Source organism: Nansenia antarctica, assembly GCF_963989245.1.
Source record: "Nansenia antarctica genome assembly, chromosome: 6".
In the NCBI taxonomy this organism is placed as follows: Eukaryota; Metazoa; Chordata; class Actinopteri; order Argentiniformes; family Microstomatidae; genus Nansenia; species Nansenia antarctica.
The window spans coordinates 21,585,719-21,605,535 of record NC_137676.1 but is presented as its reverse complement, the minus strand read 5'-3'; the positions used below and the strand labels follow the sequence as shown (position 1 = coordinate 21,605,535).

The 19,817-nt window shown below is 44.9% G+C and overlaps 1 protein-coding gene across 1 annotated transcript; it reads right to left on the bottom strand.

The window, feature by feature from the left end:
- Nucleotides 1-1,630: 1,630 nt before the first annotated feature.
- On the bottom strand, nucleotides 1,631-17,917 carry LOC308160385 (piwi-like protein 1; the record flags this gene model as incomplete). The annotated part of the gene is made up of 18 exons (XM_080534300.1): nucleotides 1,631-1,747; nucleotides 3,372-3,438; nucleotides 4,870-4,953; nucleotides 5,064-5,189; nucleotides 7,402-7,555; nucleotides 7,706-7,776; nucleotides 7,877-7,980; nucleotides 9,010-9,210; nucleotides 9,315-9,387; nucleotides 9,718-9,905; nucleotides 10,130-10,244; nucleotides 10,298-10,503; nucleotides 10,601-10,709; nucleotides 10,947-11,144; nucleotides 11,246-11,326; nucleotides 14,005-14,074; nucleotides 14,244-14,431; nucleotides 17,883-17,917. The coding sequence occupies 18 exons, from the start codon at nucleotides 17,915-17,917 to the stop codon at nucleotides 1,631-1,633; spliced, it is 2,187 nt and encodes a 728-aa protein (XP_080390426.1).
- Nucleotides 17,918-19,817: the final 1,900 nt, after the last annotated feature.

Sequence of the window (19,817 nt, the reverse complement as noted above, 5' to 3'; positions counted from 1 at the left end):
AATAATTTGATCTTATAAGATATTTGGAACATCACAATAACACCATAATATAATAATTTCACTCTATATCCTGATCAAAATAAGGATTGTTATCATATTTCTCTTTATACAGCTTTTTTATTTGATCTTATAAGATACTTGGAACATCACAATAACACCATAATATAATAATTTCACTCTATATCCTGATCAAAATAAGGATTTTTATCATATTTCTCATTACACAGGGGTGCAAACTGGTGATGGCCCAAAAAGGTGACACTTTTTGAGCACTAGCGGTGGTAGATGGATAGCACTAGCACTGATGGTGGTCTCACCGGCGGTCCTAACCTTAACACCCACATAATTATGTTGAAAACAGGTTGTTTACTGTGACTGTGTCCTCCACACTGTCTAGAATTGTACCTAGCTGCATGAAGCTAAAAGTTATTTCAACAGCAGCGGAGTTTAGCAGACAGGAAGATTAGTTAGAAGAATAGTCATCATGTGACTTGGATGAGACGTAGACCCCCCCCTCCACCAAATATATTTTTTGCAAATCTACACGATTCACGTGGATGACCTATTTTGAAGTAAAAACTGCTAATTTATGCATTATGAGGTCACCACCACAATGACTGTAAGGGCACTAATAAGTAAAGTATTACATTATTTTTCTCTCCACCTCCTTCAAACCAACCTCATTTGCCTCCCGAGTCTTTTCACTCTCTCATTCAACAACAAACGAAAAATAAACAAGGACACAATCTTCACAAACTGTTACCCTTTTTATTGTAGTCCTCAAATAAACTGTAACGATAAAAACAACAAGGTGGTAACCATAATAATATTTAAAATTGTAAAAGAACAAAAACATTAGACTGTAAGAAATTAAATTAGATTGCCATCTTCGATGCCGTCCCATGTGTCAAAACGTGTGTGGAGCTATTGCATGTCCTTATTTGGGTGAAAAGAGAGAGGGCAGAGGGCCTCTGGGAACAAATTGTGTTTGCAATTGTCCAGAAACCAATCAGGAATTTAGGAGGTACAGGATGGGGCATGGCCAAATGGGGGAGAGCCAATCACAGGCTAGTGTTAGGTCACCTGAATGCACAGATGCAGAGGGGGACAGGGGGACAGAGAAACCAATCAGGCTTGGCATTATTCTGCTTAAGCATCAACACTTCATAGTTAATAACAGTCTCTCTGGTGAAGTATAGAGCAGCCTGCAGTAGAGATGCACATCAGTAAGCCCTGCTGCGTGCATGTACACACACACACACACACACACACACACACACACGCACGCACACGCACACACACACACACACACACACACACACACACACACACACACACACACACACACACACACGTAAGAACATAGAAATTGAAAGGGAAGAACAGACATGGTTCTAAATTCCACATAGTTTTTAAACATGGACCCACCAACATCAACATGAAACATAGTCTAACAAATAAAACCCATTGGATTCTTGAGTCATAACATTGTTAACTAAAGCAACAACCAGTCAAACACTCCAAACCTCAGCCACACATACTACGAGTCCTCATCTCCATACTCTAGGATCTAGAACTCTGCTATGAATAACAAATGTCCGCTCTACCCAATGTAGTAGCTGCTCCCCTCTCACAGGTAGTAGAGGAAGTCATCCAGCTTCATGTTGGGCTCTCTGTGGATGCTCTGTCCCACCAGGAAAGCAAGCTTGTGGGCATACTGGCAGGGTGCAGGCACTCGGAAGATCCCCTGAAATAATTGGGGGAGACAAAATCAACGACAATTTATGCATCAAAAAATAACTTGCATGCCTGAAATGGAAAAACCATATGTAAATACAGTATGTTTGATTTCATAACCAATATGGATACGTATCAGTAGGTTTAAGATGTGTTTCAATGTGAACTACACCCTGTTCATGCCTGCATTTGAATTACTGACCAAGAGAATAGTTTAAGCAGACTTTTACCCCGTAATTTTGTGCATTTGTTGTTTTCATTACTCTAAAGTAGACATATCCACACACAAAGAATCATGTTATAAAACAATCTCTGAGTACCGTATTTTCCGGACTATAAGTCGCACCCGAGTATAAGTCGCAGCAGTCAAAAAATGGGTCATGAAGAGGAAAAAACCACATATAAGTCGCACTGGACTATAAGTCGCATTTATTTACCGTAGAAATGTATTTCTCAAAAACATTCAGTTATTCAATTACACAATAGCACACAGAACAACAGGCTCAGGCTGAATGCCGCTGAATACCGGTGTCCGGTATGTGATGAATAAAAAAATTAAAATAAAAAATAAATAAAAATATTAACACATTAATAAAGAACATACCTGGGAGGCTGAATAGGCTAAATTGGTTGTAAAGTCGCTATGGAATAAGGCCTATGCTAAATGCCCAAAAATGTTATGTGTCCGGTATGTTAACGTACCGTAACACAACAGTTATTCAACCACCGTACATATTATAGCACACAGAACAACAGGCTCAATAGGTGTCCGGTATGTTAACGTAACACATTAATGAATAAAGATGAACACATTAATAAAGAACATAGGCCTACCTGGGAGGCTGAATAGGCGAAAACGGACATAACAAGCCAGCGAGTCCAACAAGCAAAGTCATTGATATTAATCTCCTTGGCCACTGCCAGGGCGTGGAGACGTAACTGCACTGTTGACAAGCCTCTCCCGGCAGCACGTTGTTCAAGCACCCATCTGTGGACTCGTTCCTCCATCTCTGGCCATCAAGCTTTCAGCCCGCGATTTGCTTTCTTCGTTTTCTTCATGGCAGTGAGAGTAACCTCTGCTTTTCGCCACTCCCTCACAAGTTTCTCACTCACTCCAAACTTTCTTTCTGTTGCTCGATTACCGTTTTCGGCTGCATATTTTACAAGTTGCAGTTTGTAATCTGCAGAATAGGATTTTCTTTTTGACTCCATTTTGTTTGTGTCATCAGCTGTCTTTTTTCAGTGGTAGGCCTACTCGTTGTCACACGCCTAGAGCGCCCTCTCGTGGTTGTAGACGGTAATGTTTACTCCTTGGTTCATGTCAGTCAGAGATTACCGTATGTCAGTTCATGTCAGTCAGAGATTATGAATTATTGATATATAAGTCGCACCTGACTATAAGTCGCAGGACCAGCCAAAGTATGAAAAAAACCGCGACTTATAGTCCGGAAAATACGGTAAATATATCTCGCTTTGAATGCCCTGATGTTCCAAACTCCCAAGATCCCCCCCTCTCTCCCCGTCACAACAGACCTCACACGTTTTGATAGCTATGATGCAGCTGCACACGAAATAATGAAAGTTCGGGTAAACCTCCCCTTTAAAACTACTACTGGAAAGACAACCCAGCATACCTGCCAGTTGAAGTACATGTGGCAGAGTTTGTAGGTCAGTTTCTGCATGTGGTCAGGCTTCAGTCCACTGCTGTCATCATGGGCGTCACCACCATATATTTGGGGGGGGACGTGTCCCCCCCACCTTTGAAACAAGGTCGTTTGGACCCCCCCACATTTGCCATCAAAAATATGTTGCATGACTGGTCAGCGTTATTTTCATTGCTTCACAATCAAATCCGTTCCACTTTATGAGTAGGGGATTGCCCATATCCAGAAATCCACTCCGCGTTTTACTTCTGTTTTTAACGGCACGCAGCATCAGACACGCACGCAGATTCAAAACATTCAGACTGAGGCAAGACGGTATTTAGATCATCCACCAAGATGGATATAAGGATTTTTTTTTTCTAAGAAGAGAAAAGTAAGTCAAAGTCATCCAAGTTTTCCCGTGAGTGGCCAAACAGCAACATTGCGTTCTCCCAAGGTCAAACACAGCCAGCTTTTCTGATAAGAATGTTAGCACCTTATGAGACATTCTCTGTATTAGCAATAGAATTAGCATAGCCTACTAGCAACCAAATACGAGCTAGATCAGCTATAAGGCACTAGCAGTTTTGTTAGGCATTACTAGTTCGGTTAGACATGTTTAAATGCAGAACAGACACAGGCGAAATGTCATCAAAAGCACAGAATGGCGACAAACACCTCACAGTGCTTACCTGTCCTGTCATTATTGCATCTCCTGCCCGTGTTCATTGCCCTGAGCATTTGCACTATTTAATTTGGCCATTGCACCCACCCAAAGAATCAATTTTGCATCTGATTGCTTGAGCTAGGGTTAAAAAAGAAGAAGAAAACACCTGTTCCATTTATTTTTCTATTTCTAAAATGCTTGTGATTGTATTTTTTGTATTGATGATTGTATTTCTATGTCAAATGTTCTATTAGAGAAAAACAATATGAACAAGTGCTCAATGCATCCCCATTTCTCCTGATATAGGTGGTTGAGAGTGAGAGTGAGTCAGAGGCAGGGGCAGCAGGCAGGGGCAGTGGAGACAGCTCTAATTCACTCTTTGATTTTTGTTTTGTTTGTTATAGTTGTATGTTCTGCAATGCACTGAAGAGGGCTAAGTTTGATTGTAATAGGCTCTGAGTAGCCTAGGTACATATTTTATGTTTCCTCATAACTTTTTATTCAATTTGTTGACTCAAAGTTACCTCATTCTTTTCTAATTCACTCTTTGATTCTTTTTTAATCTTCATATTTAATAAAGTACCTAAAAAGTGCCACGTGTCAGTGTCAGGCCTCTGTGAGTTAAACCAAAACATAATAGTAGTCAGTAATTGCAGACCATGCCAGCTCCAAGGAAAAACAAAGAAAGAGGGAGATTATTTTGGGTGTAAAACGCACCAGAATGCAGGAAATTGAATCTACTATTTAAAAATTTTCGGGGGGATGACCCCCAGACCCCCCGAAAAATAAGTGTCCCCCCCACTTTCAAAAAGCTGCTGACGCCCATGGCTGTCATACACCACATTGTAGTGGGTTGGGGAGACGCTTCCCTGTCTAACAGCTTGGCTGACAATGAAGAAGTCGTACCTGAAAATGGGAAATTGCAACTGTAGCCACCGTTTTAAGACTGGATAAAGCAGACATAGCACATCTCTGAAAAAACAACATATTTTCTGAATTGCGTATTGAATCGATACCATTCTGGGCGGGTGACCTCAGTGTCGATGACTGTTCCAGGGGGTGGGTTGGCCATCTTGCCGCCAACTTGGGCAAAGAACCTGGAACTGATCCGCTTCTTCACAACCACCACTGTGAGTTTGGGTCTAGGAGGGGAAGAGAGAAAATACGATCAGAATGATTGGTGATTGAATGTGTTAAAGGGAACCCTGGTTATTAAGACACAGTGTTTCCTCTATATGCATTGATTCATGGCGGGCCGCCACAAATACATTTTCTCCGCCACTAATTGATTCAGGCTGCGCAACGAGAAAGGCAGCGAGGAATTATGATCGGAGAATAGAAAAAGAAAAAGCAGATTTAAGCTAGATTTAGGCCGCTTTCAGACCTACATTTCGTTCCGATTTCGTTGCGATGTTGCAATTAACCTCGTCGGCAACGCGCTTGCAAAGCAATTTTGTGATTGGTCAGAATTTAGCGGATTTCAGGAAATCCCTCTCCTCTCCCTTCGCCCGTCGCCGGTCCCTTTAATCCCGTATCCTAATCGAAAATGCAACATCAGCGACGACTGTGGGTTATTGCATTTACTGCTGTTCTCTGGTTCATGTGCTTATACCAGTGCTCAGTATACAAGTATTTTAAATGAACATTCGTAATGTAGTCTCTGATGTTCATGGTCAACTAAATCAGGCTATTTTGTGAAACAAATAATGTTCCCGCAAATGGGTTAACCGAGCAGCCTCGCACCTAACGCTAGCATCGAACTATTCATAGCATAAACGTTGGTAAATGTCATAAACGACACAGTATTGGCAGGGGAAAAGAAGGGGAGTCGAATCTTTATTGACAACGGATGCTGGAAAAACATGCAGCTAAAATTCAGGGAACATTTGGACAATAAGAGACACAAGGTGTGGTCGCATGGTCTAATTACAGGGCAATATGCGCGGGCAACAATTATCTATAGCCTCTAAAATCACCACGAACAGAACGGCAGAGGTACGGGTAAGCAGGGCTCATGTCGGTGTCATCAAAGGTAAAAGTTGGTTTTCTTTAACTCAGCTGATAGCATTACCTTGCTGTTGGTTGTTTACCGAATGCTCCATCTGACTGTCACACTGTGATTTGACTTGTGTAAACAGTTAATGAGTAACGTTAGACAGTTTTGTGCGTGTACTCTCATGTAGGCTTGCAATACTTTGTATTGATGAGCTGATCTTTCATTGTGACTGTAAGTCGCAAGTTTATATTCTACGGATGTTGTTCAGTGCTGTATGCGCGTTCCCGGTTCCCTGTGTACTTCATATTCGATGAGCTGATGATCTTTCTCTGTGTGTGTGTGTGTGTGTCTTGGGCGTATCTGTCAGTCACATGTATATGTTCAGTGCTGTATGCGCATTCCGCATGTTCTGCTGCAGCTGTAGGATATCTTGGTATTTGATCACCTTCTATATAAAAATCACTGTTTTTTTTATGTTGCCACCCTTTAGTTTTTGGTGAAATTACGTCTTTGTTTTGAGCGCCAGTGCGCGTTTCATGTGCGTGCAATTATTATTTTTTTACCACTCCGCCACTAATGTGAAAAATCCTAGAGGAAACACTGAAGATATGTAGGCCTTAATACGCTCGAACAGATATGTAGGCCTTAATACGCTCGAACAGAAGATCACCGGCGCCCCCCTCCCCTCTCTGGAGGAGCTGTACAACACACGCTGTCTCAGGAGGGCCTCCAAGATCTCCAAGGACCCGACCCACCCTGGGCACGTACACTTTGTCAAGCTGCCCTCGAACAGGAGGTACAGGACCCCGGCCGCTAAGACAAACAGACTGAAGGACTGCTTCTACCACAGGGCCGTCAAGGCCCTGAACACAGAAAAGGCCTAAGTTCTGGGCCCAGGACAGTCCGGACGGATTGTATGGCAGCTAGTGCTGAGCCACAAACATGTACATTTTCAAGCCTGCAAACTGTGACACTTTAAAATAATGTGAAAAAATACTCTTTGTGCAATATGACAACCCTAGTTGACTATCTGTGCAGTATAGTACAGTGGATTGTGTACATAGCCTTTATTGATGTAAACCAGCTCCTTACCTTCTTGTGATTTTATGCATCTATGCTTTTTCTAAAATGTGTTTTCTTTTTCCTTTCCTAACACCAGGGGAGCCACCCCTCCTAAATTTCGTTGTTTGGTACCTGTACTGTAGCAATGATAAATAAAGTCCAGTCCATTCCATTCCATTCCATTCCATTCCATTCCATTGCCATCTCGTACTAAAATATGTTGGTAGAAAGACATGAAAATGTTTGATTATGTTAGAAATCCTCAATTAAGGTGTAGGTCCTTAAGGTCCTCTTACGTGTAGTCCTTTCCCATGGTGCTGATTGAGTCCAGGATCTGTGGCACTTCGTAGTTGACCACACTCTGCAGCATCCCGTCCCCCACTCCGTCTCTGTAGATAATGATGCGTGAGGGCAGGCACTGGTTGTGCTTCAGCCAGGCCTTCAGTGCACCTGGGAAAGAGAGCCTGCACTTAGGATACTAGGGATCATTCTCATGCTTCTCTGAGGGATTATGTTGAAAAGAAGACTTGGAAGACATTGTTACAATGTGGCAGTCAGTGGTATCTTATTTGAAATGCTTTGTTGTTTCATTGAACTTGCCTTGCAGAGCCACTTTCAAGCCATCCATGATCTCCTGACCACGGCTCTGAACCACACACTTGGAGAACCACCTGGAAAACAAGAGGAATCAGTTGGTACTGGCTACCAACATTGGTGGTAAAGAGCACATTCATAACCCAAGGCCATGCTTCTCCATGCTCATCCACATACCTGGACATGCCCTTGTTGAGACTGGCCACCAGAGCTCCAATGGACCTATTCCCTGCAGCTATGTCGTGGTAGCAGTCAATGCCCACGATCATCAGCTGCTGGAGCTGTGAAACAGAGGCAGGTGAAGTTACACCTTACAAAGTTTGGTTTAGCACATGCTTCTATTGAGATACATGGGGTGGAACATAAGATTGTGGATGGAGATCACATAGGTGTGAAATGTGTGGTTGTAGAAATAGAACACGCTGTAGAAATTGTACCTGCACCCATGTGAGGTAGTCAGTCAGATAAATGTTATCCACATTAAAAAGGGAAAGTTTATCCAAAATTCATGTTCATGTGTATTTCTGGTCAATCCATAATGCATACCGTCTCAAACTATCATCATTTCAAAACGTATCATAGCTATCAAAACTCAAAGTCTATGTTTACTTCCTAAAAAAGCCCCAGAGTTAATATAATCTGGAATCGGGAATCTTGAGCAATTTGGAACATCAGGACTGATGACGGCATTCAAAGCGAGATATCTTGACCGTTTATATATATACTGTATATCTTCATTGTTTTGTTTTTTTGAAATTTGTTTTTCAGATTTTATCCCCTTTTTCACCCAATTTGGTATCCAATTGAACCCAACCTAGCATCCAATTATCCCCTGCCTATTGCGTAGGATCCGCCGCACGACCCCGTGGCCGGCAGTCCCAGAGGAGATCGCCAGGCAGACTAGCTGACTGGCTCCTCGAGCCCAGCACCGTTATTCCGGCACCCCGGGGGCGCTGTTGCACGACGGATCCTTGTCCGGAAATATTCCTATACCGCCCTCGGGAGCGGCCGCTCAATATGCCGCTCCCTGTGTGTGCCCCGGCCATATCCGGGTCTGGCGAGCTGGGATTCGATCCCAGTCCCCGGTGGGCAGCTTGCACTAGTGGCTAGTGCTTAGACCGCTACACCACCGCGGGGCACATCTTCATCGTTTTTAATGTGTCTATTGAATAATGAAAACAACAAATAATAAAATTCCACTTTAAACTTATCATGAGAATTGGTCTGTATGTGCACAGCCGTTTTTTTATATATTGGGCCCCAACAACATTTGTGACTTTGGGTTTATTTCAATTCACTGTGCGACTTACTGGGATCTCCACACTCCAGAGCTCTCCTCCCATCTTGCAGTTCATCTGCAGGGCAATCTTGGTGGCCACAGTCATGACGACCTGTTGGCGGGAAAGGGTGCGAGCCAACACACACTGGCTGGGGGTGGGACAGTCCACACACAGGTACTTCTTCACACTGTCATACTTATCCTTCCTGTTGCTGGGGAGGATCACCACCACCTGAGGAGGTAACACACATGCTTTAGTCCTCATTCAACACCTAGAGGTGGTTACCTGGACACAGATTAAGACGATTGCTAGACATGTTATGCTCAGAGACTAACCATCTGGGTGGTCTCTGTAACGTTGTGCTGCAGAGCCCTGAGCAGAGACTCCTGGCGGTCCTCGTACTCCACCCTGTACACAGACCAAAACTGTCAAAGCACTGGGACATCTAACCAATGGGACTTCCACTGATGATACCATGTTCATTTTCAGATAACACCCAAGTATGATTGGCAAAGAATACTCAAGGCTTTGTAAAACACCTGTGGTACAATACTGCAGCTTAAAGTGCTCATTAACTCAAGCTTGGAACCTTAATTCTAGCTGTGCCCATTCACAGCTGGACTCACCGTTGTAATTAACTTAGGTATCATATGTTGCTCCCTGCCACTAGGTGGTGCTATAGCACTGTGTGTGTGTGTGCCTCCTTCCAGTCTCCTCCAACCCAGAGTGAGAACTCACATAACAGGCCTCTGCATGCGGATGCCCATGGGTGGGGACACCTTATTTAAGCCGTCCAGGAGGGCGTGGGCTACGTCAGCGTTGCGGTGGGTAAAGAACATGATCCAGTTGTCCAGTGGCCGGCTGCTGATCAGGGGGATCCCCCTCATTTCTTTGGACCAGTCTGCTGCCCAAGCGTTGTAGTCGTACTGGGAGACAGAAGAAAAAGAAAAAAAAAGGTTTTTGAGTTTGTTGCAATCACAGATTATGACAGGCATATACATGCAAATACATGACCAGCAAACATTCTTGTTTGGAGCTAGATCAGTACATGTTGCAGTAAAACAGAAATGTTTAGCAAGAGCTTCAAACTGCAGGTAACACGTACTGTAATAAGCCACACTGGGGACATCATTTCTGATGTATTCAATACCGATCTGGATCCTTGCATAATCCTCTCAGTAGGGAGGACTCTGCCTGTGAGGTTCAGGAGTTTGTTGTCAAAGTTGAGCCCCCAGGTATTAATTTCAGCCTCAGCCTCAGGGTTCCTGCAAGGTGGTCAGTTTTGCAATCAACGTTGTGATATCAATATTGTAACCACTTAAAGCTGGGGTGTAGAGTCAACATTACATCAGTGCAAGGCTGCTCATAGTCAATATAATATGTCAAGTCAGTGGTACCTGTAAGGTAGCAGAACTCAGGGATGAGCATGGCTGGGCCAGGGGGCGGCCCCCCAGAAGGGCCCATCTTCTTCACATGGCTTACCAGAAGGGCCTGCCGGTTGTCGGTGATGTCCAGACTATATTGCTGAATGAAAGTGTTAAATCATAATGAGTTCAGTGGTTACTGTGACACATGGTCAGTGATATGGTCTGATAGTTTAAGTTTATGAGACAACACCTACAGTTTTGTAGTATTCTTTGAAGGAGATGTCAGAGTTCCCTCTCTTGAATGTGTTAGTAGGAGTGTGGTCCCATGCGATATCATCAATCCTGTAGGTCTTGTTATTGTACCTGAGAGAAAACATTCCCATAGACAGTTGCTTGTTATAAATGTGAATGTTTCTTTGCAACAATGTAAAAGTGGTTATTATAAGGTTGAATAAACATTGTTATTTTTTTTTAAATAAATATGAATATGCACAAATCTAAGTAGAGCTTAGTGCTTAGTACCTACTCTGCATTACTGTAAAGCGTTACCGTAGAGAAACAACAGTTGTATCTCTGCGTTGATCTAGTGGTGGGTCTTACTTGGTGAGGACAATTTGGCCCACCAGCTCCTTGGTGCAGGCCTCCATGAAGCGCTGGTCCCCACACTGCTGCTTGAGATTGCCCATGAAAGCGAGCACTGTTTCACTGCGCAGCACCTTGTGGCTCACATCCATACTCAGCATGATGCCCGACTCATACTGCAGGATGGTGGTGGTGAAGCCAGGCCAGATGGTCAGTCTGAAGAGCACATGCATACAATGAAGGACACAACAACATCTTTATTCTGTCTCTTTTGTCTTTATGGTTAAAACCACTGCCGAGACAGGTAAGGCACAGACCTGTGCTGTGGGATATTGAGTGGTTCATTTGGGTCGTAGTAATGGCGTCCAATTTGTTGCATGTTTAGTATCCGCAGCACCCTAGAACAAACAGAGAAAAACATTTTTACAGACAATGACGGAATAGAGACCGACAGAGAATGAATGAATGAATGAATGGTCTTTATTGTCATTGATATAGTACAGGTACCAAACAACGAAATTTGGGAGGGGGGGCTCCCCTGGTGCTAGGAAAAAAACTAAAAACAAGAAGGGAAAAGAGCTGGTTTACATAAATAAAGGCTATGTACACTATCCACTAAATACAGCTTTTTTATTGTGATCAAAACTAAAGTGACCAGATGAAATTGAAGTTACTGCCTTTTGCCTTGGCATGACTCTATGGGCCCTATTATCGTAACTTGTTCCTAACATCTGTCTCTATCTTCCACCTAGTGTGTATAGCTGTAGATCGGTACGAGGCTGTGTGCAACCCACTTCACTATTCCACCAAGATTACGATGCCAGTAGCTTGGCTCATGGTTTCTGCCAGTTGGGCCATTTCTGCAGTGTACTCCTTTGGCCTACTCTACTCAAAGGCAAATATAAAAGGACTGGAGGAATCGATGTTATCGTTGTGTTTCTGCCCTGTTGCGTTGCCCAAATAGGGTATCAGAGGATGAACCATCACACCACAAGTCCACACACTGATTCAGAAAAACGGCATAAACTTTATTAAATGTAACACTTTCAAATTCATAGCGGGGAATTCAGGTGCGTTTCCATAAAACATTCTGATTCGCATTTCGAGGTGATTCACATCAGTTTGAGATGATTCACATGAGAGATTTCATGGAAACGGCTTGATTTGCATAAACTCAATGCGAATCACCTCGAATTCACACAAAGTCAATACGCTGGCTTGAGGTGTTTTTTTCCTTATGCGAAACAGTCTGTTTATGGAAACAGGTCATTTGAATAAACTCTGACGTAGCAAATTTCAACTCACTTGACTCAACTGTTTCTGCTGTCTGCATCTTCCTGGATATTTCCTTATGGATGATGAAAACATGTCTGCTAAACATGTCTTGGATGGCAAACCGCAAAGAAATGCCACAATATACCAGGACTTAAGAAACGAGATGCCCAACAAAGGATTTGACAAACCCTGGCCCATTTTGCGCAACAATCGGAAGAGTCTGAAGCAGCGGAGAGTCTACAGATAGTATGTTTACAGATATCGCAAAGCAGATAGATCGCATGGCATTGGAAAAAAAAAAGTACCAAAAAAAAATAAAAAATCGCCTATCATCCATCCTCACTATGGCTTTTGCCACTTGATTGACGTACAGGTAAGCCAGTCTGCGATCTGATCTTTTCACCTAACACACAGTTCACCACGCATGCGCAGTCAACAGCGCCAACTACAAAATACAAAATACCGGCGAGACTAATTAACTAGTTAGCCTTCCAATTTCTACTATTTACTACTAAAGAAAGGGTATACAAATGAGTGGGGAAGCTGGACCAAGTAAGAAACCAATAACGTACAACTTCCATCCAGAATGGGAGGAGGACTTTTACACGATGTGATATTGGAAGTGCGTCTGTCTGATCTGCAGATCTACGATGGCAGGGAAATGTGGCAAAAGAGCGAAAACGTACGGCTGCAACGATAGCTTCTTATCGCGTGAGTCACGTTCTTGTTAAACACAAGAAGTCATTCAAAGACGGCGAAATTGTGAAAAAAGCGTTTCTCGAGGCTGCAGATTGCCTTTTCGATGACAGATCCACAGTGGCTGATGACACCTTGCAGCCTGCCTACACCTTACAACCAGCTCCTACAGCCCTGACTACTAGAAACTAGCTGCCTCCTCCCAGTGCCAGGTCTCCCACTAAGGTAGAGAAATGCATTTATTTCCTCCTTTCAAACTAGGGAACTACCTGTTTTGTATCTGGTTTACTTTTCTGTTTGTTGGATCAGTAGTTGGCTATGGTACTGCAGACTGGCTGTCAGTGTGTGAGTGAGAGAAATTGAGGTGTGTTTGTGTGTGTGTAAGAGAGAGAGAGAGAGAGGGGGGGGGGGGGGGGGAGAGAGAGGGAGGGTTTGTGCTATGGCTCCCTATGCAGACTGGCAAATGTGTGTGTGTGTGTGTGTGTGTGTGTGTTTGTGTGTGTGTGAATGTTATTCAACTGCCTAAAGTGTACCACAGCAATCAAGATTAAAACCAACACGGTATTGTACACTCATAAAAGGGCCTTACACAAGGCAAGTGAATATGTGGGACTCTACACACGTGTTAAAGGGATGCACACAACAATAGTTGGATGCACGGCACTCTAATATACATCAAGGGCTTCACACAGTGGCCTTATTAAACACTCAAACAGGGGCAGGATCAGGGGGCGAAAGTCAGTAATGAGGCTCGGACCCAATATGTCCCGCCGAGGCACCCACGTACGCTCCTCAGGCCCATATCCCTCCCAGTCCACCAGATATTGGAGACCCCTACCCACCCTCCGGCAGTCAATAATCCTGTTCACTGTGTAGGCAGGCTGTCCATCAATGGGGTGGGGCGGGATGGGGGGGCCATGGGGGAGAATACCACGGGCTTAAGGAGTGAAACGTGGAAGGTGGGATGCACCCACATGGAAGGTGGGAGCTGTAGTCTGTAGGCCACGGTATTGACCCGCCGAACCACCTTGAATGGACCCACGAACCGTGGAGCCAACTTCCGCGACTCCACCTGGAGTGGAAGATCCCAGGTAGAGAAACAGACCCTCTGACCATGACGGAAGACCGGGGCTGGGCGGCACCTGCGGTTACCCTGGCTTTGCCGGGAGGTCTTACTGCACGAGAGGTCTAAGCTGCCACAAAGGCCCGAATATCCCCCTCAGCTGTGGGCCACCAGAACCACCTCTGAATGAAGTCCAATGTCCTGGTACCCCCGGATGGCTGGTGAGGGAAGACGTGTGTGCCCACTGCAGCAGCCGTGCGCATGCAGTCCTAGGAACGTACAGCCTTTCCGGCGGACCCCCGCCGGGTCAGGCTCCCGCCTCAGCGCCATCCTCACCACCCTGTCGATCCCCCAGGAAACGGGGGCGACGACCTGGCCAGTGGGAATGATAATATCTGTACTCTCCACCAGATCCACAGGATCGAACTGCCTAGACAGCGCATCGGGCTTGATGTTCTTGGAGCCCGGTCTATAGGAGATTGTAAACTGGAACCTGGTGAAGAATAACGCCCAACTGGCCTGCCGAGAATTAAGTCGCTTTGCCCCCTGGATGTAGGCCAGGTTCTTGTGGTCCGTCCACACAAGGAAAGGGTGCACGGACCCCTCCAACCAGTGCCTCCATTTCTCCAGCGCGAGTTTAATTGCCAGCAACTCTTGGTTCACCACGTCATAATTTTGCTCCACCGCGGACAGCCAATGGGAGAAAAAAGGATGAGTTTTATAGCATCCACCTCCGCTACAAACGGTCGGGACGGGTCCGGGTGAACCAGGATGGGAGCTGAGGTGAAGCGCTGTTTCAGCGCGGTGAAACTTAGCAGTGAACTCACCTCTCTACATTCTGAGTAAGTAAGACTTCTAGTTAAGCCTGGACTTCTGATAGTGGATACCTGTCTTGTTTATTAAGTGATAGTGTTGTAACTGAACACTAAGCCTTCAGAGTAATTCTAGTGAAACCATTAGTTTCTGGACCCAAGTAGGTGATAATTTGCAAGTAGGAGGAGCCTTCTATCTCCTCTATATATTGAATAGACCAGGGGCCATTGGGCTCATACATGCGACTAGTGAGAACACCTGCCAGTCGTTCGCATTAGTGGTCGTTAGTGGGAGGGGCTACAAGTCTGCTAGTTGTCAGCAATTACTGAGCCTCCATTAATATTTGGCCTGTCAGATAGGGCTTTCACACCGGCAAAGAACCGTGCCGGTTCGCGTTCGCGTTCGGAAACCTCTGAACCTTGGTGCTGTCTGGCGAACGAGCCCGCGTTCATACCAGTGTAACCTGAACCATCCGCGTCATCAACGCTGGGTGATGTAGGGGCGGGATAAACAAAACATTTCACAACTAGATGGCAGCTACTTCACTGGAAAAGAGGATAATATCTTCCACTACTACAGTATCTGAAATAAACACAATTTTCTGTGAAACAAAACAAAAGACACTTTCTATATGCGTTATTTTACTAATCAGCTGCTCCATTACTGGAATAGAAATGGCTTACGAAATTCGCGTTCGCGCATGTCCGCGCGCGTGTGCGTGTGTGTGTTTGCTGAGCATGTGAGGAAGATAGAGAGAATAATGACACTTTTGATCACTAATGATTCGATTTAGATTAGATTACATTTTGTCTACTTCCTCCTTGCTGGTCTCTGCAGCCTAGAATAGGACACACCCACTGACGACGTGACTGTTCTACGTTTTGGTTCGCGCTTGAGAACCACTATTTTTTGGTGCCCGCTGCGAACCAACTTTTCAGGTTCCGAACCAATTGAGCTTCGGTCTGAACGCGCCGGCCGGTTCCAGACTTGGTTTGCGAACGCGAACCGGCACGGTTCTTTGCCTGTGTGAAAGCCCTATTTTCACACCGGCAAAGAACCGTGCCGGTTCGCGTTCGCGAACCAAGTCTGGAACCGGCGGCGCGTTCAGACCGAAGCTCAATTGGTTCGGAACCTAAAAAGTTGGTTCGCAGCGGGCACCAAAAAATAGTGGTTCTCAAGCGCGAACCAAAACGTACGTAGAACAGTCACGTCGTCAGTGGGTGTGTCATATTCTAGGCTGCAGAGACCAGCAAGGAGGAAGTAGACAAAATGTAATCTAATCTAAATCTAATCATTAGTGATCAAAAACCATATCAAAAGTGTCATTATTCTCTCTATCTTCCTCACATGCTCAGCAAACACACACACGCACACGCACGCGGACATGCGCGAACGCAATTTCGTAAACCATTTCTATTCCAGTAACGGAGCAGCTGATTAGTAAAAGAACGCATATAGAAAGTGTCTTTTGTTTTGTTTCACAGAAAATAGTGTTTATTTCAGATACTGTAGTGGAAGATATTATCCTCATTTCCAGTGAAATAGCTGCCATCTAGTTGTGAAATGTTTGTTTATCCCGCCCCTTCATCACCCAGCGTTGATGACGCGGATGGTTCAGGTTACACTGGTGTGAACGCGGGCTCGTTCGCCAGACAGCACCAACGTTCGGAGGTTTCCGAACGCGAACGCGAACCGGCACGGTTCTTTGCCGGTGTGAAAGCCCTGAGAGCGACAGCCTCCTGACACTGTGTCCGGAGGCTGTCGCTCTCAGACAGGCCAGATATTAATGGAGGCTCAGTAATTGCTGACAACTAGCAGACTTGTAGGCCCTCCCACTAACGACCACTAATGCGAATGACTGGCAGGTGTTCTCACTAGTCGCATGTATGACCCAAATGGCCCCTGGTCTATTCAATATATAGAGGAGATAGTCCTACTTGCAAATTAGCAACTACTTGGGTCAGAAACGAATGGTTTCACTAGAATTATTCTGAAGGCTTTGTCTTTTAAAACAGACAGTTACAACACTATCACTTAATAAACAACACAGGTATCCCCTATCAGTATTCCAGGCTTAACTAGAAGTCTTACTTACTCAGAATGTAGAGAGGTGAGTCCACTGCTTAAGTTCCCAAATGTATGACCCAAATGGCCCCTGGTCTATTCAATATATAGAGGAGATAGAAGGCTCCTCCTAGTTGCAAATTAGCACCTACTTGGGTCAGAAACTAATGGTTTCACTAGAATTATTCTGAAGGCATTGTCTTTTAAAACAGACAGTTACAACACTATCACTTAATAAACAACACAGGTATCCACTATCAGTATTCCAGGCTTAACTAGAAGTCTTACTTACTCAGAATGTAGAGAGGTGAGTCCACTGCTTAAGTTCCCAACACTTTAGGGCAGGACACTTAAAGACGGTGCGCATGCCAGTGGAATTTGCAAGTTCCACGCCTGCTTCCAATCAACTCTGTTGCACACGTGAACGAGCGTCTTGTCCCACCCTTTTTGACGCCCATAGTTGCCTATAATAATAATAATAACTTTTTATTTCTATGGCACTTTTCCTGCAAACGTTGCATATAAATGGTCAGTCAAACGGCCGACAGAACGCCGGAAAAAAATACTTTTCACCCAATCAGTAAATTTCCGCGCAACGAACGTTCTCGCCAGACCATATATAACATGTTCCAGACTGCATCGACAACGGAATCAGTTTAAACGTGATTTGTCCTAATGTTTACCTTATTATTTATGATAATGTCATAACATCCAAGTATTTGTATAATATGTATAATAATTACAGATCCAATATGATTCCCGATTAAACTACAGAGGTTGTTTTGCAAAAACAGATACCTCGCTGTTATTATACTAAATCATTTCTCTTTTAGATTAGATTAGATTCAACCTTATTGTCATTGAGAAGTACTAAGACAAGGAAACGCAGATGCATTTCATGTTCGTCGCCCCAGACCGAGGGCGATTGATGGTTATTTTGTCTTTCTGTCATTTTCAAATAATCGCACAACAGTAACAAGCTGCTTGCTGATGGTCTTGTAGCCCATTCCAGCCTTGTGCAGGTCTACAATCTTGTCCCTGACCTGAAGTCCTTATACAACTTGTTGGTCTTGCCCATGATGGAGATGTTAGAATCTGATTGATTGATTCTGTGACTTGCGTACCTACATGCGTACCTAAATCCTCCCGCAAATTTGGGATTTATAAAAAAGGAACTTGGCGTGAAACTGTGCGCACCTCTAAGCACACTGGGACCCATGCGTACGCATAGTAACTGGAGAAATGAGCAACTGCGACTCCGCTGGCAGATATTCTGTCGGCGCCTATCAGCATTCATTAAAAATCCTCCAATACAATAAACATTTTATCTGTGTGTGTGGAAAATTCACTGTGAAAATACATAGGGGAGGAGTCGGGACGCCGGCCGAATGGCGGTCTATGGCACTGCAAATACTTTTGGCTTACACGTGAGCTGTAGCAGCGCTCCAATTGGCTGTCTCCTATTTCCCAGAAAAGTGCGCCCGAGCATGCGCAGATTATAGGCTTACCTAGTAGGCTGCAGCCTAGGGCCACTACCACTAGGGGTAGTGTCATGGTTTCTTAGGTTTTCATTTTGGAGACATCTAGTGGACATTTTATGACATTACATTCGTTACTGCCTTTATTCATTGGATATCGGTTTTGTTTAGTCACATGACGTGAGCACACTGTTCAGACGTGATAGTAACTCGTAGCAGCAGCTAGCTGAGAGAAAGAGCTCCGGAGAATCTCATTGTTTACATTCTTGCCCTGGAAAATGAATGAATGAATGAATGAATGAATGAATGAATGAATGAATGAATGGTCTTTATTGTCATTGCTATAGTACAGGTACCAAACAACGAAATTTGGGAGGGGTGGCTCCCCTGGTGCTAGGAAAGAAAAAAAACTAAAAAAAACAAGAAGGGAAAGGAGCTGGTTTACATAAATAAAGGCTATGTACACTATCCACTATACTATACTGTACAGATAAAATGACTAGGGTTGTCATATTGCACATAGTGTTATTGCACATTCATTTAAAGTGTCGCAGTTTGCAGGCTTGAAATGTACACATTTGTGCCTCAGCACTACACCTGATTTTTCAATCCAGCAGCTGCCATCAATCCGTCCAGACTGTCCAGGGCCCAGAACCTAGGTCTTTGCTGTGTTCAGGGCCTGGATGGCCCTGGGGTAGAAGCTGAGCTTCAGTCTGTTTGTCTTTGCGGCCATGGTCCTGTACCGCCTTTTCGAGGGCAGCCGGGCAAAGTGTTCGTACCCAGGGTGGGATGGGTCTCTGGAGATCTTGGAGGCCTTCCTGAGGCAGCATGTGTTGTACAGCTCTTCCAGAGAGGGGAGGGGGGCGCCGGTGATCTTCTGGGCTGTTCTCACGACTCTCTGTAGCGCATTTCTCTCTGCGGCTGTGCAGCTGGAGAACCAGTTGCAGATGCAGTAGGTGAGGATGCTCTCCACTGTGCAGCGGTAGAAGGCCACCAGTATCTCCTGCTTGTTGTGTTCCTTCCTGAGGACTCTCAGGAAGTAGAGCCGCTGTTGTGCCTTCTTGATGATGGCTGCTGTGTTGTTCTTCCAGGACAGGTCATCCTGTATGTGCACCCCCAGGAATCGGAGGGTTGAGACTCTCTCCACGCTCTCTCCGTCGATGAGCAGGGGCTGGACCTCAGATTTTTTCCTCCTGAAGTCCACGATAATTTCCTGGATCTTTGACTGGTTCAGCAGCAGGTTGTTAACCTTGCACAGCTTGCTCAGCTGCTCTACCTCATCCCTGTACGCCGCCTCGTCCCCCCCCCCGAGATGCAGCCCACCACGGTGGTGTCGTCTGCAAACTTTACGATGGAGTTGCTGGGGTGGACGGGGGTGAAGTCGTAGGTGTAGAGGTTGTAGAGGATGGGGCTTAGCACGCAGCCCTGGGGGGACCCAGTGCTGAGTCTGAGGGCTGTGGAGGTGTGGGAGCCCACCCGCACCCTCTGGGGGCGGTCGGA